Genomic DNA, 25,300 nt, shown 5'->3' on the forward strand with positions numbered 1-25,300 from the left:
TCTTATATATCAAGTAATTGCTGCTGAGTCTGGATTTTAGAGTGCAGATAAAAAAAAATCTACATGCTGTGGTCTGGTACAGCTAGCGGAGGGTTTTTTAAACAAACCTAGGGGAAGCGCCAGGCTTAAAGAAAATTCTGAGGATTCTAAGTACCAGCATTTCTATAATAGTATGCCAGGTGGCTCATGTTTTAGTAATTTAGTAAATGTTTGGGAAGACTAATGTTCATGTTACCATCTTTGGATAAGTAAACATTCATTCATGATTTAAGTGTCCTGAGATAGATACCTAGTGAATTTGAGTAATGCCTGGTGACATTTGGATTTGACAATTCTTGTAGTTATCTCTGTATATCTGATTTGACAGAATATGAAAGGCTTTGTTTAGGCAAGCTTTCTTTTTTGTCAGACACCAAATGAGCAAAGAGCCCATTCTAATTAAGTCAAATTCAGACCTTTCCTCTGAACATCCATTTTAGAGGGTAGCATTGTAGGTCTGCAGTTTTGAATCCTGTAGCACCTTGGAGATTGACAAGTGTTTTGGGGCATAACCTTTTGAGAGTCAAAACTCTCTTCATCACACACCTGACAAAAGAATTTTGGACTCTAGAAAGCTTATTCCCCCAAAATCCTGATCTGTAAGGTCTTACTGGGCTCAACTAGCCATTCCTTTGAACACTGATACTGTTTCCTAGGTGGTTTATTTTGAAATATATTGATCTGGCTAATTAAGCCTTGTGGGTAGCTTATTATTTTCTGAGCTTCCATTTACACACTGAATTTGAAACTTCCCTTCATTTGCATGCCAGGGTGCCAAGCAAGGAGGCCATTCATATGGATTGTGCTCTACATATATCAATTTCTAATCTTTTCATATCGAGTCTTCTAAAATGTTGTTTGATTGGCAATTCCTTCTGCAGGCTGAAGTTGATTCAAAAAGACAAGTCTTTTATCCACCTGATGATATATCTAAAATATTGCTGCTGAATTACTGTTTGTAATTTTTGTAAGCATGCTTTTCTTTCACACAGCTCATGCTTGACGCTCACACTGTGCGACTGCCCCATTTGCCTGAGGGAACAAACGAAGAATCTGGCGGCTCTCAAAACCTCTATGAGATTTGTGTTTGCCCAAATGGAAAGCTTTACTTGTCAGTGGCCGATGTGGAGTCTACTTGTCAAGAATACAGCCGGGTTTGTCAATAAAAAATGACATACACTGCATGTTTTCTTACCATTCTTGCAATATATTTGAGCACTGAGAAAACTATGGGAGCAAAAGGATCAGCAAAACAGTCATTGCTTATTGAGCACCTGGTGCAACACTGGAACAAAAAAACAGGATGCACTACTAGACAGGCTTTGACCTGGATAATGCAGGCTAGCCCTATCTTGTCAGATCTCTGAAGCAAGCAGGGTTTGCAGAGGTCTTCAGGGCAGAGAACTAGTCTTCTGAGTGGAGCAAAATGCTCTAGTGTGCCACTACTCAGCATGTGTGCTAAAGTTCAATTGCCTATCTACAATGAGACAAAATAACTGAAACCACACAAGATCAGGCCAATGGCCCATCCAGTCCAACTGGTGTCATCAGGACGTACACCAGTGGAGTCTGAACTCCAGAAGACTTCTCACCATGACCCCCCACCCCATGCACCAATAATACAGAGCATCATTGCCCCAGACAGAGTGTTCCATCTATACCTTGTGGCTAATAGCCAATGATGGACCTCTGGTTCCATGTGTTTATCCAATCCTTTCTTGAAGCTGTCTATGCTTGTAGCTGCCACCACTTCCTGTGGCAGTGAATTCCATGTGTTAATTACTTTTGGGGTGAAGAAGTACTTCCTTTTATCTTTTATCTGTTCTAAATCTACTGGTGCTCAATTTTGAGTGCCCACAAGTTCTTGGATTGTGAGAAGGGGAGAAAGGTACTTTCAAAGTATACATTTTTCTGAGATTTGGTGTTCAGAATTGTACACAGGATTCCAAATCAGGCTGTGCTATAGATTTAGATAGGGGCATTATACTAGCTGATTTGCTTTCGATTACCTTCCTAATGATCTCCAGTATAGTATGTGCCTTAAAAAAAATGTAGTCACACACAGTCCACATTTTCAGTGAGTTATCTACCATGACCCCAAGATCTCACTCCAAGTCAGTTACCGCCAGTTTGTAACCCATCAACATGTATTTATAGGTGAGATTTTAGGCTTCAATATATATTACTTTGCACTTGCTCATGTTGTAGTAGGGGAGGGTAACTCAGCATCCAATTTGGCTGAATAATCAAAGCAACGAAAAGAGATTCTTCTGTCTCTACTGAAAATCACTGGTGCAAGGGTCCTTGCTTTACTTATTCATTCGACTTTTATACCATGGGAACACACCAGACTGATGATATCTTTGCATTATTATAAAATTAATTCATGACACTTAAGAGCAGAAATAACCAAATAGGTTTTATGAAGTAATAAAGATTTTAACACCTTGAATTTGCTGAGCTCGTTTTCCCACTGAAGACTCTTTATTCTTTACATTTAAGTGGAAGAGCTTTTTTCAGTCATTTTCCTGTCTTACTGCAATAATTTTTGTTGCAACTTCTATATGATCTTTTTGTTCCTTTTTTGTTTACAGACTCTAAAATGAAATTATTTCAGTGTACTAATCAAATAAATTATTATGACAATTAAGTAATAATGGAAATTTTTTTAATGCAGCAGATTTATTTCATAGGTTTTCATGATTTTTTTTTACAAATATTGAATAATTTACATGGCATTATCAAAAAGTATTACAATTTATAAAAGAAAGTATATGAACTAAATGTCAGACATCTCATGTGCCACAGTGTGAGACAAAATAAAAAATCTTAACATTGCAGCACCATTTAATGTGTAATAATAATTTTAAAAAAAGTTATCCCACTGTATACCAAAAATGCTTTACCACTTTATACCATTTCCAATAGCGGCTCAAGAAAAAAAATGGAGAGACAAAAACATATAAAATGCTGAAGCATGGAGACTTCTAAAAAGATGACTTTTGGTGTGCAATTTCAAAAAAGGACGTGTCTAAGCAATGTACATGTAATTGTCATGAAACAGAAATGTTTAGCAGACATTAAACAAATGGAGATATTACACAAACATGTAAGGCAGACGACAAGGAAAGAAAATCATGTATTGAAGGAACTGAACACTGAGGATTAAAATACTGTGCTGTGTCAAAGGCCCCTTAGCCCAGGGGTAGTCAACCTGTGGTCCTCCAGATATCCATGGACTACAATTCCCATGAGCCCCTGCCAGTTTGCTGACAGGGGCTCATGGGAATTGTAGTCCATGCACATCTGGAAGACCACAGGTTGACTACCCCTGCCTTAGCCTTTGATGTAATGCTACAGCAAACTTACCAGCTCCAGCAGAAAATGTTTTGAATGAAATGAATGTTCACAGCAAGTAAATGAATCCAGAATGTTCTGTTCTCTGCATTCAAAGATCCCATCTTACATTAGTACACTGGAAAAAATGACATCATTGGGAAACGTAAATTGATTAGATACAACCAAGGAAATATATATATGTACATACGCACACAAAACAGATTTAACCAACCATCATCCTAAGCTTTGGTTATATAAAGTGCAGTTCAGTCGTGTGAATTTTATTACTGTCTTGTGTATACCAACCAGTTCTTATAGCTCATTCTCCCTGTAAAAAAAAAAAAGTAAATATGTCTACAGTTCTGCTTATGATAGGCTCAGTTTCTTTTAAAAATTAATTATATGTTAATTGTTTGTATCTCAGGACTGAAGTGAATGTTCCATGGGAGCTCTGGAATGACATCTATGAACAGAGCCTGATTTGCAGTGGAAAAAAACATTGTTTGGAAGGAGGGAGATATTCTTTTCCCGGTCTTCTATTCTGCACTGCTGGCCTTCTTTCCCCAGCCTCTTTTCTCCCGTTAAACTGCCAAACGTACATTTGCTGCATCACAGGGAAAAGCCATTAATGGAAGGGATAAAAATGATAGGCCAGGGAAAGTTTAAACTGTCCTCTCCTGCTTCTCAACTGCAAATGATGCCCTCCACCTGTTCACTCTGCAGCTGTTCAGTGGTGACTCAGATTTCCAAGCCAAGTCTACCACTGAACATCTGATTTGGCCCTCCCTACCATATTCACTGTATTTATAAGCTGCTTTAATATGTATAGTCTCTGAAGGTACAGTAGCTGCACATGTAAATCACATTTTCCCCATTACATTTAGTATATAGATCTTCCTAGCAAAAGTGAACTCAGGACATGCACTTACCACATCAAGGTCTGTGGTATTCTCTAAACATTTGAGGATAGCTTCTGCCCCTCATCACACAGAGGCACATCTACAGTAATGCCTCTCTAAAGCAGCTGAAAAAGACTATGGCTGGAGGCATGGCATGCACAGCTGAGAACACCATGTCTGTACCTAGGACTCTCATACCTTTTGTTGAATAAAGTTTTCAAGTTTTATTATAATACATGCTGTACATTCCATCACCCGCATAGCGACTTCAGAAGTGAACCTGTCATTTGGAATCTGTGGGAAAGGGAGGAGGTCTGGATAGCGCGTTTTTAAGCTATCCACTCCATATGCTTCCAGGGTGTGAACATCATTTGTGAGACCTTCAAGCTGTGGACTATACTCCTCAATTTTCTGGGCAAGGGCAGTTGGCTTCACGTCTTTATCTGATTTGCCCCTTACAGCATAATCTGCAGCAATCAAGGCTAATTTGGTAGACAAATAACATTTGAAGCATACCCATTCGTTGGCATTTTTATGAAGATCATTTCTTGCAGCTGAAAAGTTTGCTCTGGCTTGCCTCAGCCACCTGCGTGCCTCAACCGGGTTTCCAACTGACTTAAATGTGGGTGGCACAAAAAATCGCTGAGAGTAAGATGGGCCTGTAGAAGATGGATGCTTTTCTTTAGATTGTTGTCTTTCAGATTTATGGCTTGTAGCTTCCTGATTCCAAGAAGTGTAAAATCTCTGAAATGAAAATTTGTCTGACTGAAATCGTGAAGCTGAAGATGAGAAGGTTCGTCTGGATGCCCTATCTGCATTTTGGTCTATAAAAGCCTGCTTTTCTAGCCTGTTGATTTCATTTTGTAAATGTTTGAAAACTTCATTGGCTATATCGAGGTTCTCTGCATTCTTGTCTGGATGCCATTTAAGGTAGAGCCTTCTGATGATCTTCTTTCTTTCCGACTCTGGTAGCTTCCAAGCTTGTTCTACCACTGATGTAACTTCTCTTAAAATCTCTGAAAGAGAATTTGCTTTGATTTTTTTGGGAGAATGATGTTTAGATGATGATGTTTTGTGACTCTCCCTTCCAGGGAAGAGAGGAGGAACTGTCCTTGGTCCATGTGCTGGAAATTCTGTAGGACTTGTGGGGGTTGACGGTGCACTGTCCCTGCTTTGAGAACTCTCATCAGGTCTTGAAAATTTGTACAAATCAAGCGAACTCACTATCTTGTACTCACTGTACCCAATGTCAATCTGATAAATCTTGCCTAGGAAACAGGAGTTTTCATCCTCCTCCTTTTCTACTTCTTGCACAATGATAGCGTAAGTGTAGGTTGGATGGTATGATCCATATATATCACCTCCTTCAGCATCTACAAGATAGCCAACATATTCCCCTGGATAAAAAACATTCATTGGATCCATAAGAAGTGTATAGTGGATTTCAGATGGTATAGGAGTTCCAGGCATGGGCAGTTCAAGTTTTGATGGTTCCGAAGAGTCATATTTCACCCCTAAACTGTCAAGCTTTTCACTAATTCTGTAAATATCATTGCAGCCTAACATGGCAATTAAATAGGAAGTATCAGAAATCAGATTATCCGTTGCAGATTTCAGGGTCATTGCTAATGCTAGAAGGAAATTGATGTCTTTGCTGTCAGAGTGCTGAATATAAAGCAATATTACTGCATTTCCATATCTCTTTAAAAAAGCAAATGTTTCACTTCTGCTGTGAGGTATAGGAGCAAAGCCTTTAACCCTTAATGTTGTTTGTAGCTTCTCAAAACAGGAAACTTTCAAGCCTTCCCGTAAGGCTTTACAAAGTCTTATGGCTTTCTCTTCATTGGCTAAGAATGCATTGTCATTTTCATGTTTCATAATTCTAATAAGTCCTGTAATGAACTGTTCACTAGACAACAGTAACTGGAGCCTTCCCTGAAGAGAACAAAGGGCTCCAAACTGGCAGATTTTGGGTGACTCTTCATCCAGTTGCTCTTCAAGAATACTGCTGAGAAGACGAGGGCGCAACTTCTGAGGAAACAACATTATCAGTTTAGTATGAAAACCATGGTCTTTCCCCAAGTAACACTGGCTGAGATCAACCAGCATTTGCACACCAATGTTTCCTTGTATCCTGCTTTTGTAATGTGGTGCGTCATCAAAAACTAAGATGCTTGATTTCACCAATCGTCCATCTTGACTAGGAAGGTAAAGAGCCAGATCCCGGACATTTTCCAGGTCACTTCGAACCTTAACAGATTCATTTTGAAGGCTTTTGAACAGGCCAGAAACAACTCGCTTAACAGTACGCATTTCATTAGGATCAAGCTGTTTTCCCTCAGAATTCTTGAATATACGGCTCAGAACCTCCACAAATTGCTTTGTTGAAATGACATCTTCAGTGCCTAAATGTTTAAATAGCTGGTGGAAGGTACCAAGTTCTAATGGAAGCTTGTAAAGGTAAGGCTTAAAATCAGACTCATACTCAAGATTTATGACTACTTCCTCAGGTTTCAACAACTTCCAGCCTTCTTCAACCATCACGAAAGCAACCCCTCGAAGCTGAAATCGGAATTCCCTTTTCTCTGTACTAAGATATTCATAAATGCTCCTTAGGACCTTAGCCCTTGTTTTTACCATCTCCTCATCCAACGTTGTTATATTGCATATATTTCTACAGTTATTTATAACTTTGTCTAGAGGGGGATCCAAGTTGACATTAAGCATGGTCAAAACCTGCTCAAGTTGTTCTTGTGGCTCAAGAGTACTTCCTTCTTGTTCTTTGATAGTTAAAGGCGTTGCTTTTTCTGGAAGAATAGGACATGAAGTCCACAAAAGCTGCAAAACGTCAGTCTGTTTGAATTTGGGGTTCACCTGGGCTCCACTAAATTTTATGAGAGGGAGTGTTCCGTTAACCTCTTGATACTGAGGATGGAATCTGACAATTTCTGCAGGAGCACGTTCTGGACACAAGAAAGCAATTAAAGATAATTCTTTAAGAAAATTCCCAGAGAATAAATCAGTTCTTTCTTGAAATATATGTTGAAGGAGTACATCCACGGTATTCTGTAGTGTATCCTTAGTCCAGTTTTCTGTGTTGGCTCTCATACTGATCTCTTTAGCAAACTGCAAGACCTGCTGCTGGGAAATAATGTATTTTAGTCCCATTTTTCGGAGAAATGCCACCCACGAGGTAAGGAATGAAGCACGGTTCTTGGGTTTTGTGAGTTGCTCCAGTTTTTTAAAGAAATCTTGTGGTATAAAGAGTTTTTCAGGGAGCATCACTTCAAACACTCTCACAGTCCTGTCATAAAAATTCTTTGCAGGTTTTAGTCTATTAGAAGCATCATGAATGATCAAAAAGCTCTCTAACTTTTCAAACAGCTGTTCTTTTATTTCAGTTGACTCTTCAATGCTGGAGAGCCTGTTCTTTAAGTAAATAAGATGTTCCAGTTTTGCATCATAAGAGAGACTTTCAATCTTTGGTAAAAGGTGCTTCAGATAAACTTCAAGGTCATCTACTGGAACGCAACCAAGCACATTGTACAAGTCATTTAAATGGATTTTCTCTTCAAGAAAGGCAGATGAAGTTGACTGTGTCCATCTATCCACCTCAACTGAGGGGATACTTCTTGTGAGTACATAACATGCTCCGCTTTTTGAAATACTTATGTATCGTCCACTGATGGATTTATAGCATGGAAGAGACCTCAAAATTTTAACGTCATCTTGAGACGTCAAATGATTTAGATTGCAATTAAAATACATCAAGAGAGCCTCAAAGTCACTTTCAGCTAATTTTTCAGTCTTGAATGTTGAAGTCTGAACCATGTAATGTATAGCTCTTAACACACTTGAAGGGTTATCTATATTTGCTGTATGTCCTGACAATAATGGCACGAGTGCACTGTCCTTGGAGCAAATTTTGTTCAAGGCAAGCTGAATACAACCAGTTTTCATTAAAGCATGAAAAACTTTATCAGTCTGAGAATTTGGGAAGAGTGCTATGTGCATAAGACTGAGAGGAAGCAAGACATCAGAGTCTGGTACAACAAGCTGATTGGAAGAGACAGTGAATTTTGTACCTGGAAGCAATGCCCAGTCCTTCAAAGTATCAACAACATCATCAAATGTAGGTTTTGCATCTTCCTGGTCATCTTTGGCACTTACAGATTCACTAATAAAATGCCATGTGTTCTTAAGCCAGGATTCACTTGCAAAGTTCTCTTTCCATCTCATACACCCTCTGGTCTTATATTCCCTTGGCAACACAGACTGCAGCAAATCAGCAAAGCTGGTGATATCAAAGACCTTTGCTACATTGCATTTAAGCAAAATATTGCTGTATCGCAAATAAAGTGTGTTCATAAACAAATCTTTACGAGAAGGGATCAGTTCATGATAGGTTGTTAAAAACTTTGGCCGCTTGGAATCAAAAACTTGCAACACGCTGTCAAGCGTAATGAGCAGAGGTAGTCCTTCAATGCTGATTTCATCTTCTTCTGCCTCTTTAAAACAATAGTCCACAAGAAGTTTTAGACTGTGGAAAAGTTTTAAATTTGTCTGCTGAAGGCGACAAGGTAGTTTTCCAATGTGGCAAGTAGAATCTGGAGAGGAGAACGTCATCAAAAATGATCGGACATCAACAGGAGTCACGTAGCTCACAGGAATGTCTGCGTCCACAAGACAGTGAAAAAGATTTGCAGTTTCCTCACAGCTGTATATCAAGTTGAAGCCAATTTCTAAAAGCAGATGTTTGAGTCTGTACACGTTTTCTGCTACCGTTTTGCGTGTCGTGATGTTGTACTCCACATTTTTGAGGTGCTGCAACTCATCTTGTAACAAATTGTCAAAGAAAGGCCTAGCTTTGTTTGAGGTAGTCATATTAATCCAAGAGATGATGATTGCTGAATGCAAATCAGAGCCATCAATGTTTGGCACTCGCACCACAGGCAAGAGACGCTTCGACTCTTCATGAATGCAGCTGTACACGGCTTTCACTAAGCAATACCAATCCGGCTGCAGATCAAGCCTGTTAACTGGGAAGAAAGAGAGAAACTTCTTCAAAGTGTCTTTCACAACATGCATAGACGAGTTTTGTAGCACTGACACGGTTGGATCAGTGCCTTGGAAGTAACGCTTCTTCAGCTGAGTCAGAAGTTCGACGTAGGCTGGTGCTATCAGTGCGGTCATCAGGCTGTTATTCCAGTCACTTCGGACTCCAACTCCATTATCATCACGCCACAGATTTCTTCGGGCAGAATCCAGAGCAAAGTGCCCATTCACATGAAATGGTAATCCAGTTTCTAAAGACAAAGGTAAGAAACAAAATGCTCGGTGTGGCTTTTTGTAGTTATGGGTAATGCAGGCTGCAACTCCCCCTCGTGGAAAAAGAGTAATGTCCTCATTCTTGTGAGCTGATACGACACTCTTGGATACTTTTTCCATGGCTGAAAAACCCGACCTGTTGCAAATTAACCAAGTTGTAAGATTTCCTTCAGAGTCTTCAGTATCCATGGTGTAAGTTATTTGTTGCACAGGTATCTCATTAAGCTGTTTCTTCTTCGTTACGCTGTCAATAACAGATGCGTGGAACTGCTTCCGTTTCAGCCGATCTCCGTCAGTTATTTTGCCCGTTACAGAATATAGAACATTAAGAGCTCCTGTGGTTTTCTCTATTTCACAAATAGAGATTTTTTCCATATGATTCAGAAACATCAACAATTCTGCTCCATCTGTGCGCAGCTTATCAAGAAGGTTTTGCACCATTCTGTCGGAACACGGCACTGAGGAGATTTCTGAAACTTTTGCCATCTCTCCATTTCGAAGCGGAAACCTAAACATGGTGCAGTTGTCTAGTTTAAAGTGAGCGCCTAAATAAAGATCCAGCACATCTGAAAACTGTGTCCTGAAATCACTGTCCAGATCTCTAAACATGCGTCCAGGACTAATTGATGTTGCCCCTGGGGCATATCTAGCATGAGGATCAAAAATACAAAGTATATCATTACCAGAAATGAATGAAGGACAGTCTGTTATGTGATACACAGAATTGAATCCTATACCGTACTGGCCAGTTTTGCATGGGTTGCCTTCCTTAGTGCCTTTTCCAAGGTTCTGAATTCCTCTGATGTCATCTTCTGTAAAAGGCTGATTGTTGAAGACACACAGTGCAGGGCCTTGAAGCGGTGACCATTTTTCATCAAATATTCGGTCAACTGGATGTTGTCGAGGGTCAAAGACAAAACAGACTTCTGTAGCTTTCGCATCATCTGCATTCTGAAGAAGCTCTTTCAGCATTTCTTTCTCTGATGGATATGCATTAAGAATACTTTTGATTCTTCCTGTTAGTTTTTCTTTCTGTCCAAACTCAGTCCCAAGAGTAGTGAAGCAGATATTGGATGCGTATCTTTCTAAGGCTTTATGTCGCTTGGGTATAGCACCAAGCTTCACAGCTACTTCCCTAGGAATATCAGCATGGCAGTATTTTACAGTTGTGTCTTTCACTTTTATCCAAGGACAATCATTATAACACAGAGAATTAGCAGGCAGAAGAGCAAGATGAGTGTCTGGTAACAAAATTTTGCCATACTTTTTTTCACAGAATTCTTGTTTCTTTTCTCTAATGTGACTCCAAATTCCTTCACTGATGATTCTTCTACAAAGCTGGAAATTTTCTTCAGTCAGTGGTTTATTTTCCCTTTCCTGATTGACTGATTCAAGAACATGAGCAAAATCTTCTACTGTAAAGGCATGGTGTACACCCACGCTTTCAAAAAGCTCACGAAAACTGTTTCTATATTTATTAGACAGCTGGTGGAGATATGGTGCTGCCTCAAAATTCAGATGAAAAGACACTTTTGTGGGGTCAACATAGCCATTTTCAACAAGAATGAAACTACAGTTTTTCAGTTCCTCAATAATGGTAGTTTTTGCTGCTTCATTCTCTAGCAGTGCTTCATGGAGATATTTGTAACAAGCATTAGTAATGTTTTCCTGATACAAAGTAATGCCATCAAAGGACTTTGCAACTTCTTTTAATTGATTTATGACCATAGAAACAGTTGGTTTCTTCAGCAAACCTATAGACTCTTTGACAGCCAATGGAATGTTCCCACAACCTTTAAATGAATGGGAGTTTTCATTAACAATTGGTTTTAAGAGACAAATTATGTCTTGGTGATCAACTGTGAAAAGGTCCATAGCTGAAAACATTGTTTCAGATTCAAAATCACTGCCCTTCCAGTGCAATGAGAAGCCTGCTGGTTTCGTCAGAAATGGAAGAAAAGGAATTGTTTGAAATTTTTCAGTGAATTCTTTAGCTCTAGGATCTCTGTATTTAAGTTTTTCATCTATGAGATTTAATATTATACTGCTTCTGAGACATGCTGAAGCATGGTCAGTCATATTAATGGCTGCTACTGACTCTGCTCGTTCAACCAAGTCTTCCCAGGATATATCATCTTTTACCATACCTAACTGAACTAATTTGACCAAAATTACTGGATTTAGGTAATCCTGATTGGTGCCATGGGGAAATCTTCCATCTTCTTTATCATACAATTTTGCAACTCGACCTTCAGGATGGATCAGTCTTGAAGGTTCCACCAAAGGATGTTCAGTTAAAGAACAAGGAATACATGGAGTAACAGACAAAATTTCTGAGAAGTCAGCAATCTTTTCACTTAGGACATACTGCATTAAAGGATCACGGAGCTCTGCTTCAATTTCTTCAATGTTTGGGAAAAACACTTCAGTAAAGAACTGTCTCTCTGAAAAAGTATTCTCGAGTAATACCTGTTTACATCCGGCTTCTTCAAAACCTGCTTTGACCCACGAAGGAAGATCTACAGCACAAAGATTTTTAGAGCCAGTTTTTTTAAGGTATTTGAGAAAAATCTTGAAGGCTGCCACTCCAATGTCTGGACGTTTCAATAGCGAGTCATCTAAAAATCTTACATTTTTCATGGATACCCAAGAAGAACCATCAGAGAAAACACGGATTCCTTCTTTGCCTTTTGTGTGAGCTATTTCTTCATAAAATCCTTGACATATAACTGAAAAATCATCATGCACAAAGTCAGGATCAGGCCACACTGCACAGTAACTGTAATTCTCCAGTTCTCCACAGACTGCCATGTTGCGTAAAACCACAAGTGTTTCCAAATATGCTTTCACAATGACATGCCGCATGAACACTGTGTTCCACCTGCCTTTTGTGTCGGTTTTCCATATTTCTTTTCGATTTGATGTAACTGCAAAGGAACCATTAATGTGAACAGGTAGACCAGTTTTGATTCGAAGAGGTAAATAGCAGAATATTTCTCCTAAATTGCTGCAATTGGGCTTCACAGTCCATTTTTTATCCTGAGTTTCACATAGCATAACTCCCACTGAACCACAAGGGACGAGTCCTAGCCTTCGCCCACTTTCATGTAATGAGAATTTTAAGGCTTCCCCAGTATCCATGCAAGAACATATGAGCCATGTTGTGGTGTCTACTGTTTTTTGTGGCAGCTCGTCTGCAGGTCGTTTTGTCTGCCCAGATTTAGCCATTTCCAAAAAAGAAGGTGTTTCATCGTCTGAACCTCTAAAAACTGGAGAATGTAAGTCAGCAATCCTCCTAAATACATGATGAAACTCCTCCACTATTATCTGCAATATGCATGAGGACTTTGGTGACTCGGTAGGAAGCTTTTTCATACTACTATTGCATGTTTTCATGAGTTTAGCAGCTTCCTTTAGAACACTTATTACAGGGGTAGGCACTGCTTTGGACAAGCACATATTCTTTCTAATAGTCACAGTATCTTGTGCAGTACCTGGGTTAGTTTCTTCTGTTTTCAAGTACTTCAAAACCATGGAGTTTACACTCTGAGTAAAGAGTATCAGCCTGTGTCCACAAATACTAAACTCATCCACAAGGGAATAGATGTCTGCAGTATTGTAGCAAGTATTGCTGACTTCACTTACTTTAGCCTCCTGCTGAGTTCTAAAAGAAAGTCTGAAAAGTGTCCCTTTGTAACTGTAAGGTGCCTCCACAGTCAATGGAAGCTTACAACCAAACACACCTATGAATGGCTTAAACTGATTAGGGAATTTTCTCAGTCTTTTCTGTTGTTTACTCCAGTTAATCTTGATCCCAGGATTAGACTTATCTCTTATATGTTTACTGAGATGATTGATATTTGGGTCAAACATGATCATAAACTCTCTGCTCAAAATGATGGGGATATCAGTGATATGATAAACTGAATTAAAACCCAAGCCAAACTTTCCCACTTTGTCAACCTCTGCTCTTTTGAGAGACTCTCCTAATCGAGTAATATTTAGGAAGTCGGAGTCAGAAAATTCAGAGTTGTTGAATGACCATAGAGCTGGTCCATGACAAGCTGCCATTCCTGGATCCAACAGATTTTCTCTTATGTCATTATTTCGCCTCATGTCTATCAAAAAGTTACATTCAGTTGCATTAGCGTCATCAGCATTCTGAAGCAGTTCTTTGAAGATATCTGACACAGAAGGGTATTCCTCCAAAATGTTTTTAATTCTTACAGTTAAGGGTTCTCTTTGTCCAGACTGTTCAAACCCCATATTTTCTGGATTAATCAACCTGGTACTGAGACATGGCACATTCAACCACTCTGCAGTTTTCATGGGGATGTCTTCATGAACCAGAATGATTGGTTCAACAGCATCCTCAAGCAAATCGTTTAAGTCATCAACCTTGATATCACAGTAACAACACTCATGAATTGGCTTCATTGCAAGTCTGTATGGTTTTTTGCTAGAATGCAGAGGGACAGGTGTATTTAAGCTTGCAGGAATCTGGCAGCTATATAACCATCTAATAATATTCAACATAATGTGAAGATTTTGCTTACTCTCTTCTTCAGTAAGAAAGTGTCCACTTTTCAGATATATTTTCTGAATGACCATGGAGACATGGTCTGGAGTCAGCTGCTCAATCGACCCACAGCATTTGAACAACTGATGAAATTTAGCCATAGTTTTCGGAACATTATGCAAATATGGCTGCAGGTCAAGATCATATGCTGATTTTATGATTGCTTGAGAAAGTGAGCAAAATGTTTTACCAGTCCAGACCCAGGGAAATTTCAAGGCTTTAAATCCTTCTTTACCCTCATCTAAATGATCATTCATAAATCCATAAATCTCCAGCAGGATGTGCTGAAATTGATAGTAATCTTCATCGCTAAATTTTTTTGAACTATGCCAATCGATTACCGCTTTAAAATGTTTTAGGACTGATTTGATACTAGGTTTGATTGAAATCCCTAATGCTTTGGCAACAGTTAATCGAACACTTTCTACAAGGGGAATGGAGGAACCTACTAAGATCGCCTGGGATAAATCACACATTTCAGGTGGTGAACACAGACTACAATGATCACCTTTCCAAGTTAATGTATTTGGGTAATTTGGCGGTCTTTCCTTGCATGCTGGAATCCATTTAATTTTTTTCAATATGGCTTTTGTTTCAGGTGAATGCAGCAATGAAGAGCTTTTGTTCAAAATGGTTAATAAAGTTCTGGTTTTTCTTCTAAGTGCATCTTCATCAGTGCTTGCACAGTCCTTCAGGTTTTCAATTTTATGTGCTACACGTAAAATGTCTCCCTCTTCCAAGTTGTTCTCACTTTTTAATCCTATTAATCTCAAAGAATGAAGAATATCTGGAGAAGTTTTAAACACAGGTGGGGGAAAGCAGTGGTCTTCCTCACCATAGAATAGATTTTGTAATACCTCCACCTCAGGGTCAAAGAGTTCATTAGCTGATACCATCTTTTCTTCCATAACTGGAATAAATTTTAGTGGGGTCAGCCAATCCAAAGTTTCTGCATTTTCACTTTTGAGGAAAGTCAGATTTTCCAGAAACCACAACATAATTTTTGTTGTTTCCTCAACAGAATAAAAGTCATTTTGAATATCTTTTAAAATAAACTTCATGCAATCAGTGGTCTTTAGCTGTTCTATTTTCAATATATTTACTAAACGAATAGTAGCTTCATCGCTGCTGTCAACTAGTGACACAGATAGTTTAATGTTAGGTGGGAGTTTGGCAGTATGATGCACCACTTTACAGCCTTTCAATGCAGTAAAAGAAATGTCTTCCTCAAATGAATCTTTAACTTTCCTAAATATCACTAGCTCATTAATTAATCTTTTTTCTTTTTCAGTCACATCATTTAAACTAGCAAGGAAGCTCCTAAGGGCATTTTTGTACGATGCAGAGAGTGATGCAACATGATCTGTCAATTTCTGTAAGGAAAGTTTTTCCATTATTTGCAAAACTACACTTGGCAATGGGGCATGTACATATTTTTTTAAAAGTGGGTGCTGTATGGAAGGGTCCAGTTCCTTAAGCACAATCCCTCCAAGTTGCTCAATGATGTCAGCTAAAAATTCTGGAAGTTGCGTTTCAGATCCATTATCTAGAATAATTGGAGACGGCGTTCTCAATCTAATAAGGTCAATTACATCTTGGTCTTTCTCTAACAATGTCTTTGGGATAAGTGGCAAATCATCGAACAATGATAAGTCTTCAGAAAAATGTATATACAGGTTCTTCCATACCATTTTAAACCATGAAATAGGTGGATGATTTTTATCTTCAGAAAGTGGGAACCACTGCACCATGATTTCTCTGTTAGGCCATAATGTATTCAAAACTTCTTTGACTAGCTGGGCAAATCGTTCAGGATTCAGAAGCTGCAGCTGAGTGCATGGTCTTCCTGAAATAAAAAAAAATTAAACACTTGTAACTGAACAATAATGTTAAGGATGCTTTTGTAGAATACTAAGCAACAATAAAAAGAGAAAACTTTTCACCGAACTCAGTTTTTTAGAGCCACTGGTTAAAGCCACTATAATATCTTGATTATCTGTATCAAATGTGGCATGGCATTAAGTACAAATATGAAGCCAGATCACTATGGATCATATTTAGTTGTAGAATTTCAACCCTGCATATGTGAACCAAAGCACAGCATTCTTGCTCTGCTATGCTTACCAGGAAAAAAAAACATCTGCCAGCCCACAAGAAGCTAGATGTTTCTACAATCCACAAAGTCCCATGAGATGGTTGGCAAGCAATGTAGACAAACGCCTTTGTCCTTTGCTAGTTATTGAATTTGTGTGTGACACACCTGTATTACAGCAGGAGAAGGGGGAAGCTGCTGATATATGTGCCCAAACAGCCAACTGTTTTCTTGTATCCATTATTTTTAGCAAGGCAGATAACAGGACTGCTAGTTTACCAGAAAACTAACTTAACTGCTATCTTCTTAAATATAATAAAATGTGGTAGAGGTTGTAAGAGGAGTCTGTAACCGACTCAACCCTTACTTGATTGGGCCCCTGGGGAGTAGCTCGCCCCAGATCACCAATCAGGCGGGGGATGCCCCGCCCCTGACTGCCTCCATCTTCCTGATTGGCCCTCAGGGCTTTTCTGCTAGTGCTGTTATAAACATGTGTCAATAGTTACTGTTTCGCCAATTCTGTATTTTGTCTCTGTGCATACCTGTGCTGAAAGTGAGAGTATAAAATAGATCCATATACATAATTAAATGGGTTTACGTGTAAACGAACAGATTAAAATATTTCCATGAGATTAAAGTTATAGTTACTAAATATTTGAATACTTATCAGGATATGCTTTGTAAATGAATTACCTATCAGAGACAAATGGAATGATTTGGTATAATGGCAGTGAACCCTTATTATAATAAATCAAGTAACAAGCATAAAAGTTATCATTATAGAAAATGTTCAATAGTACGATAAAATTAAAATCCTGCCCACATAGACTTAGAAGCTAAAACAGATGTACATATCAGTATCGAGTCATTAAATACTCTATGAAATCCTGAGCACTGAACATCCCAAAATTCAATGTTATTGATGCTCAAACACAACTACTACCTTATCTGACCAGACTATACTCTTAGTTATCCTAAATGTACCTACTGCAATGGAATACCAGTTCCTAATACACAAGACATATTTTACCTTTAAAAAGTATATTCCAGACCTCTTACGATGCTTTGGTTATATACTGGAAAATAATTACTACTACAAAATGCCAAAATTAACTGAGTTTAAGCACTTCTTAAAACATGAAAGTTCTGCCAAATTTCAGAAACATGGTTACAATCAGTATAAGAATTCCAACAAAATTCAGGCAACATGATAATCATTGAAATAAATCATTTATATCTGTTCAATCTGACTGGAAATTACAATATATTTCAGGTTACCATTTAAAAAGGTCAGTCCATATACATCAGCATAACATTTTAATATTATAGTCACTTTTGCTACATTGAAAATATGAAATCTGCAGAAATAGTCTAGATTTTCATTTAAACATGCAGCTAGCACTCCATTCGTGCAATTATTAACCATACATTTAATATTTATACTGTTCCATTTATCAGCAGATTTTTAATATACCACTACAAACCTTCATGCCACTTTCTTTGAGATATTTTTTCCCGGCAGCAATCTAAAAGCAAGATCTAAAGAGCAAACAAACAAGCAAACAATACTTTTATAGGACACCTATAAATATGCCCACTATACCCCTTGGAGACCATGACATCAATCTGATGATAATCCCTGGCCTAAAAACATTCGCCTGGCCTCAGCTTCGTGGAATGAGCTGCCCGTTGAAATCTGGACCTTGACAGAGCTGTCAAAGTTCCACAGAGCCTGCAAAGCAGCACTTGTCTGCCAGGCTTCTGGTTGAGGCCATGGCTGTCTGGAAATTACATGGGCCTCCTCCGCCCCCCCCCCCCCGGCTCCCTCACTTATTTTAGACCATCCCAAGTCTGTTAAGCCTGGTCCAAGGGAGGGTATTTAAGTGGGCAAGGAGGAGAGGTGCTGTTTTTCACTGTATTATTATTTCTGTATACTGCCCCAAGCCCACTTGAAGGCCTGGGGAGGTACAGAAATTAAATAAATAAAAGATTAAGAGCACACGTGAGGCATGTTTCCTCCTGATTACTATTCAGTTCCTGTACCTTGATGTGTGGGGCAAAAGAGGAAGAAAAAAAATGTGAGCAGATGTATCAAAATCAGATTGCAACTTTGCAGGCTACCCATCAGCTGCAAAAGACAGAACTAACTGGGCATGCCCAGTTGGGCTTTGAACTTGTGGTTCTCAAACTGAAGCCTGCCAAGCCATGTAGCAAAACATTTATAAACTATGGAAATTCAGAAACAGTTAATGAGGTGTGGGACAAAAAGGTCCCTACATTTTCTGGCCTTTTTCATCCTGTTTAAACCACCTGAAAGGTCTGGATTGAGTCTCCAGCTCCAGTAAGATCATATGCAATGGCAACTTGACGTACTATGCTAGCAACAATTACCCTAAGGAAGCTGGAAAGTACAAGAAGTATTTATTTATTTAAGTATTTATTTGCTTTTATTTCGATTGCTCCTTAAGGATGATTAACCTTAGGTTACCAAACCCAAGATCCTTAAGCAGGCAACGTAGGTCCAAGGAAATAATCAAAAAAAGTTTGAGGCAAAAACAAATTTTAATTTGAAGTATGGAGTACAATCGTGTATCTTACATATCAAGCTTGTTTGGAGCACTTCACAAAGGAAAAAATGCTGGCTGAGATGGCTCTTATAATAGAAGAACGTTTCCAACCTGGCACAGCCCAGGGTGGTTGCCCCCAGTCCACTGTACTCTTGGGAGAGTTCTGTCTTTAAGCTGTTTTGTGCTACTGATAGTGGTAAACTTCTTGGGGATAAATTCTAATTTTATATGTCAGTCCTAGGCTAACAGCTAATTCACACTGATACACTAGCTAATTCAAATCATTTGTCCTTCGCTTTGAATAAAAACAGCATTAGCCCTATATTTTAAAGCATTAATTTATTTCAGATTTCTATGCTGTCCTGAATCTGATCCATGTACATTTTGTAAACTTACAAAATGGCCAGCGGTAACTGCCTTAATTGTTTTTCAAGTATGATTCATGAAATATTAGTAGAAGTAAATTGTTTGAAAAGCACAAGTACAATGGACCAGACTAGCAATCATGACCAATCTGGAAAATAGTACAAGCAGAACATCCAGTAATCAAACACGCACACCCATCAGGCTTCTGTTCAGCCATTATTCAGCTGATCATCCTACCTGAAAATCCCCATAGGAGCTGATGGGCTAAAATATAATGAAATACATTTTAGGGGGAGGAAATGCACTACTAGTAATGAGACACAACTGCTGTGATTCTGTGTCTGTGTTCAGCAGCACTCTGTAACTACAAAGGTGCCCCTTTTTTCTACAGATGAGGAATCCACTGCATGAATTACTCTTGCTGTTTGCAGAAAAAATTATCTTCAGCATTTAGTACATAGTAATGATTGTCAGAACTTTTGCTGCCTGCTTATTCTGTTATTTGATATTTGGTTAGCCAATAACTGTAGTTTTATTGATTTAAGAAGATATTTAAAAAGTGTGGGGTGGCACAGCCCCCTTCCTACTTTCTTCCTCTAGAAATAAAGAGAAACTGAGAGCCAAAATAGATATTAGAGTATCAGTGGACCCAATCCAGCAATACTATTCTAGGGTTATTCAGCTATGTAAAAAATGCTACGATTACCACTGATCCACTTCCCGCTGTAACTCTACCTCCCCCCCCCCCCAAACCCCTATGCTGTTTCTGAAGATTCTCTGATATCCAGGAACAAAATTTGGGAGCATTCATTAGGATGCATACAGAGAGGTTAAGCTGCACTAATCCACCCACTCTTAAGAAAATTTAAGTGCCGTTGAGTTCATGGAGTTGCTTGGTTTTAAATGCTATCATATGCAATTAACAAACTCTGTCAGGAAATATTTGATGCACAACAAAATAATGATTTAAATCACACTTTACACTTGGTGTTAACTTAAAATAAACCCATTATATCCTTCTTCAACATTTAAGCCTGGGCATATTTCATTTTGGCAGGACCTTCCTTTACAATGATGACAGATGTATTTTAAAAAATTACCTCTACTTTTGGCAGCTTCCTTCAAAGCAGACAGAACCTGAGGCTTCAAGTCATCAACAAGCATTCTTCCTTCAAGACCTGGGAAGAGGGACCTAGTATGTCATTAAAAACAGAGTATTGATAAAGTAAATACTTTATGTTACTGTTCAAAAGCAGGAATATTGAAAAGTTGTAACACCAGATGCTTTTATATACAACTTTGAATTGATTTAAAGCTTAGTTTCTGTCTGTGCTTATATTTGCCACCTTCCCCACACAAGCAGGAACTTCTCAGGCAACATCATGTAACAAGAAATTTGGGTGCCAGAAACATGTGCATGCGGTCTCTGGCCTGTCACCCAATTCAGGAGCTTCACTGGAAAGGCAGCCTGTGAGGCCCCTAACAAATGCAGTATTGGTGGAAATCACCAGGATTCATGACCCCCACATTCAGTTATGTGACCCATATGAAGTTGCGACACACAGTTTAAGAAACTTTGCTCTAGAGTAAGGTGACCAGATTTTAACAATGGTAAAGTGGGACACCATTGACCGGGGGATTCTTGATTAAAAATTTGGTCTATATGGAGCAACAAAAAGTTTCACAGAACGCATAGAACACAAAAATAATATTGTAAAATATATTGTAAATATTGTAATATATTGTAATATTGTAAAATATTGTAAAAAATATTGTAAAAAAATATTTTTTAATTTCAACGTAAGCACAATTTGCCAGGTACCCCCAGATGTCCCTCCAAAAGTGGGACAATCTGGTCACTTTACTCTAGAGCAGAAGACAAGCAGGAACCTTTGCCGAGGTATGTGCCATTCCTGAAAATTACACTATACAGTTTTAACCCTTAAGTAAAAACTTTACAATTAAACTAATTATTAAATGCATTTTATACCTTGGATAACTTTCTGAAGTTATATAAACGGCATCTTGATCCGATGCAGATGAACAGAATGAAACAAAGCTCCCATTCTGTAAGGGCAACAGCTCCAGCCCAATAAGCTCACTGTAGTTTCCATCGCTAAGCACAAACTCCAAGATATGAAGCTTCTCATCCGCAGACGGCCTGTGCCCAGATTTTCTTAAAACTTGTCGCAGAGTACCTGGTGTCACTTTTTTGACAGGTTTGGTACCAGACATAATTAGATGAATTGCATTTGCAATATTCTCTGGTACTTTAGCAACCTCTTTCCCTGAGTCCTGGAGGTAGCTTAGCACGGCTTGGGTATACTCCAAACTCTTGTCCAATTCTGAGAAATACACTTCCTCCACATTTATCCAGTGATCGCTGAGAGAGTATATAACTGCATTCTGGAACAGCTCTTTAAAAAGAGGTTCTATAATTGGCTGCCAGTGGACTTTTGTTTTATTCTTTTCTGGCCACAAGCTGTAAATCCTCTCAGCCGACAAAGGGAAATCTGCGTTCTCTTCTGTTTCCATCCGTTTAATTGCTTCCAATATGAGGACTGCGTATGCTTTTGGAACAATATTGGCCACAAGAAGCTCATTCCACAAGGCTGCTGGATCTCGCCATTGATCAAGCTCTCGCCATTTGATACTCCTTCTGTTATCTGTGAGTCCAAAAAAGCCGCTAACGTGAACTGGAAGGCCCGTCTTGCTTTCCTCACCAGGTGGCAATGGAAGAAAACAAAATGCTCTTCCTGAAAACTGGGCCACAGCTCCTTTTACTTCTTCATTGGTTGACAATGACATAGCTATGCCAATTGTTGGGATATATTTCAAGTCGTCAGCCAAAAAGTCCAAATCACTACACATTCCTCTTCCTCCAACACTGTTACATACCAGCCAGGATGTTTTCTGTGCATCTTTAACACTCTCATCTTCTAGAACTATGTTTACATGGTATGTCACACATGTTATGCTGTTACTTGGAACTCCTTTACAGTACTGATTTATTGCACTTCCCAGAATCTTGATGGAGTTGGGTCTTTCATGCTTCAAAGCTTTATTCTCACTAGCAGTAACTCTAAAAATTAGTCTCTCAGAGCCATCAGATTCTCTAACATGTAAGGACACATCCTGCACACACTTAAGGAACAGAAGTACTGTATCTGCATCTGCTCTGAAGGATTCAAACAATTCTAGGACTTTCTCCTTGTTGTACAGATTACTACTCAGCTGGGAAGGTTGCTGGCGAAGAGGAAAGCGGAAAAATGTACCTGGGAAGTGTCCATGTTTGAAAGTTTCTTTAGTGCTTTCAAACACACCAATGAAAGGTGAAAATTGGTCGGTGAGTTCATTAATTTCCTTGCTGTCATCCTTAAGATTCCAACACTGGCCTGATTCACGGGGTCCAAAAAGTACCTGATGAGGGTCCAGCATTCCAATTTGGTCCCCACTGAATATACTAGGTACATCTACAAAATGGAAAATAAAAAAATATGAATAGTATGGCCACAGTACCAAAAAATGCAACAGAACTTTTTTTTAAATGCCTTCTGTTAATGACTAGACTGTGCACTAAAACCCAATTTAAATAAGTGGTAAAAAGAAGAAAATCAGCTAAAAGCTGTGATGAAGATTCTGTAAAACAAAACCATATCTTCTCTCTAACTATCTGGAAGTCAAGCTTTGCAAAAGGAGCCACCTCATGGAAGACATTAGTCTTCCTCAGAAACGAGGCAGCGTTTCCCAATTCTGCCTAGTATAAATTAACTGATAAGGACCAAGTTCATGATAACCAACAAAATCTAGTTCCACAAACTTCCTATTTGGAAACCTATCCTGAAAGGTTAAAAGTTGGCGTACCCTGTCTTCCAAATGCTAGTTGACTGCTGTTGCTGGAGAAAAAAAACAAATGACTCAGGAAGTTGGAGATCCTACTCACCTTAGATATAAAGATAGGGTATTGGGCCAGTGGAGCTTGGTATTCACTGACCACCTTTGAAAGCACCATAACAGTCCTGAATACCTCTAGAGATCCTCTTTCACTTAACCAGTGGAAGAAGTTCACGGAAACTCATGACTATGCACATGAGCTACATTGGCTTGAATCTTCGTAAATTATCTTTTAAGTTTCACTAGTCCAGCAATATGTAATATATCTCTGTATGGGTTATTATTATAGATTCAGTTAGGTAGATGTGGGCCTGAAGCAGTAGGACATAGTTTAAGTCCAGTGGCACCTTTAAGACCAAACTTCTTTAATTCAATATCTCAAGAAGTGTGCTTGCACATGAATGCTTATACTTTGAATAAAATTTTGTTTGCCTTAAAGGTACCACAGGACTTAAACTGGGCTATTATTAATAGCACTATTGTTTTCTATTAACCAGTACATATTTAAATGAACACATCACTTTCTAACTTCAGTACAAATTTTAAGGTCAAGCACCAACAGGAAACATGCCTCACATGATCAAACTCTAGATGTTTGTTTGTTTAGAAAGGTTCAGTATAAATACCTGTGATGTGATAAACTGAATTAAATCCAATTCCAAATCTTCCAACTTTGAGAGGATCATCCTTTTTTCTGCTTCTTGCTATTTCCTGAATGCCATACCAATCCTCAGGGGTAAAAACTGCATTGTTGTACACATAAAGTGCAGGACCTAAAGGACAAAGGAGACGAAAGAAAGAAATGAGTATGTTGGCAAAAGTTTCCCAAGAAGTGAATATTAATATCCACTTGCGCTCTGCGGGTGAGAATTTGTTGGTTGTTTCCAGCCCTAGGGAAGTGCGCCTAGCATCGACCAGGGCCAGAGTCTTTTCAGTCCTGGCCCCTACCTGGTAGAATGAGCTCCCAGGTGAGCTGCGGGCCCTGCGGGATTTGTCAGCTTTCTGCAGGGCCTGTAAAACAGAGCTCTTCCACCAGGTCTATGGTTGAGGCTGGGGGTTAGTGAACTAGAGTCATAGCCTCCCCCCCACCAGGATTGGAAGTAGACATCACTCCCTTCCATTCCCTCTACCGCTTCGGTAGTGGGGTGGAAATGGGACTCTTTTTTTTCCTTCTGCCTTGTTGGGGATTTTAAAGTTTTTAATGGGAATTTTAATGGGGTTAATGATGTCTGTTCCCCACCACGAGCCTTTTAGGGAGTAACTGGAAATAAATCCAAAGAAGAGGAAGAGGAAGAAATGTGGCGTGCATATGTTTATTTATAGAGAATTAAAATTTCTGAAAACTGTAAAAAAAAACATATTGGGATAAACTTAAAACAGTAGTACACACCTTTTATTGGCCATATTGGTAAACAAACAGATGAAAATAGACTACATTAGAGATGTGTAACTTTGAAGTTGTTTTTCAGGTTCAGATATCAGGAAGGGCATAAATACTGGTATTCCAAGTTATTAAGATAGCCTGATACAATTTTGGTATGCAGGTTTGCTTTTATTCTGGGATTCTAGAATTACTCAGGTTCTGTTATTCCCTATAGGAGAACTTCTAAGGGGCTAAAGTGGCTATTTTCCAACAAAGTTACACCCAAATTACAGGGGAACTCATGCTGCATGTCCACTAAGGACCCCCTCCTCCATACACACACAAGTCTCAAACAAATTGGAGCAAGGTGCCCCTAGCCATCTTACTTGTCTCCATTGTTTCTTACTGGGGAAAAGTTCAAAGAAAACCAATAACCATCACACACAGGAGCAACCACTGACCAAAAGCTTCCAGTACAAGCAGAACCAACAAGCCCAACAAAACCAACATAAAACCAAAGAATTCAAGCCAAATCAAACTTGTGCTTTTTAAATATCTAAACCATCCCCTACAGTTAACTGAGGAATGGCAGAGAAACAATCTAGAGAGTATTTTAATGATGGCCATGGATATCACCACATATCTCCAAATACTGTTTTGGCTAACCAGAATATCATGCATATTTTAAGACTGGAAATATCTAGGTGTACAATCCAAGATTATATTCAAATAATTGTTCATAAAAGATAAGAATGAGATGCACCTTAAATGTAAAGTTCGTACATTCATTTTTATTTTAAGTCTATCACCGCTTCACAAGACAACAAATAATCT

General features: G+C 38.8%; 2 protein-coding genes across 7 annotated transcripts in view; one reads left to right on the top strand and one right to left on the bottom strand.

Moving 5' to 3' along the window:
- Positions 1-2,885, top strand: part of SGCG (sarcoglycan gamma) — a 28,910-nt gene extending 26,025 nt beyond the window's left edge. For all 5 annotated transcript variants that reach the window (XM_077341701.1, XM_077341700.1, XM_077341702.1 and 2 more), the window contains one exon: positions 1,032-2,885. In XM_077341701.1, coding sequence (XP_077197816.1) covers positions 1,032-1,205 — 174 coding nt within the window. In that variant the 3' untranslated portion in view covers positions 1,206-2,885. The remainder of the gene's footprint in view (positions 1-1,031) is intronic.
- The window catches only part of SACS (sacsin molecular chaperone), a 49,902-nt gene continuing 27,292 nt past the window's right edge, over positions 2,691-25,300 (bottom strand). For both annotated transcript variants that reach the window (XM_077341695.1, XM_077341696.1), the window contains 4 exons: positions 23,730-23,876; positions 21,200-22,682; positions 20,310-20,401; positions 2,691-16,030 (listed from right to left, as the gene is read on the bottom strand). In XM_077341695.1, the coding sequence (XP_077197810.1) occupies positions 4,470-16,030; positions 20,310-20,401; positions 21,200-22,682; positions 23,730-23,876 (13,283 nt within the window). In that variant the 3' untranslated portion in view covers positions 2,691-4,469. The remainder of the gene's footprint in view (positions 16,031-20,309; positions 20,402-21,199; positions 22,683-23,729; positions 23,877-25,300) is intronic.

Source organism: Paroedura picta, chromosome 6 (genome assembly GCF_049243985.1).
Source record: "Paroedura picta isolate Pp20150507F chromosome 6, Ppicta_v3.0, whole genome shotgun sequence".
In the NCBI taxonomy this organism is placed as follows: Eukaryota; Metazoa; Chordata; class Lepidosauria; order Squamata; family Gekkonidae; genus Paroedura; species Paroedura picta.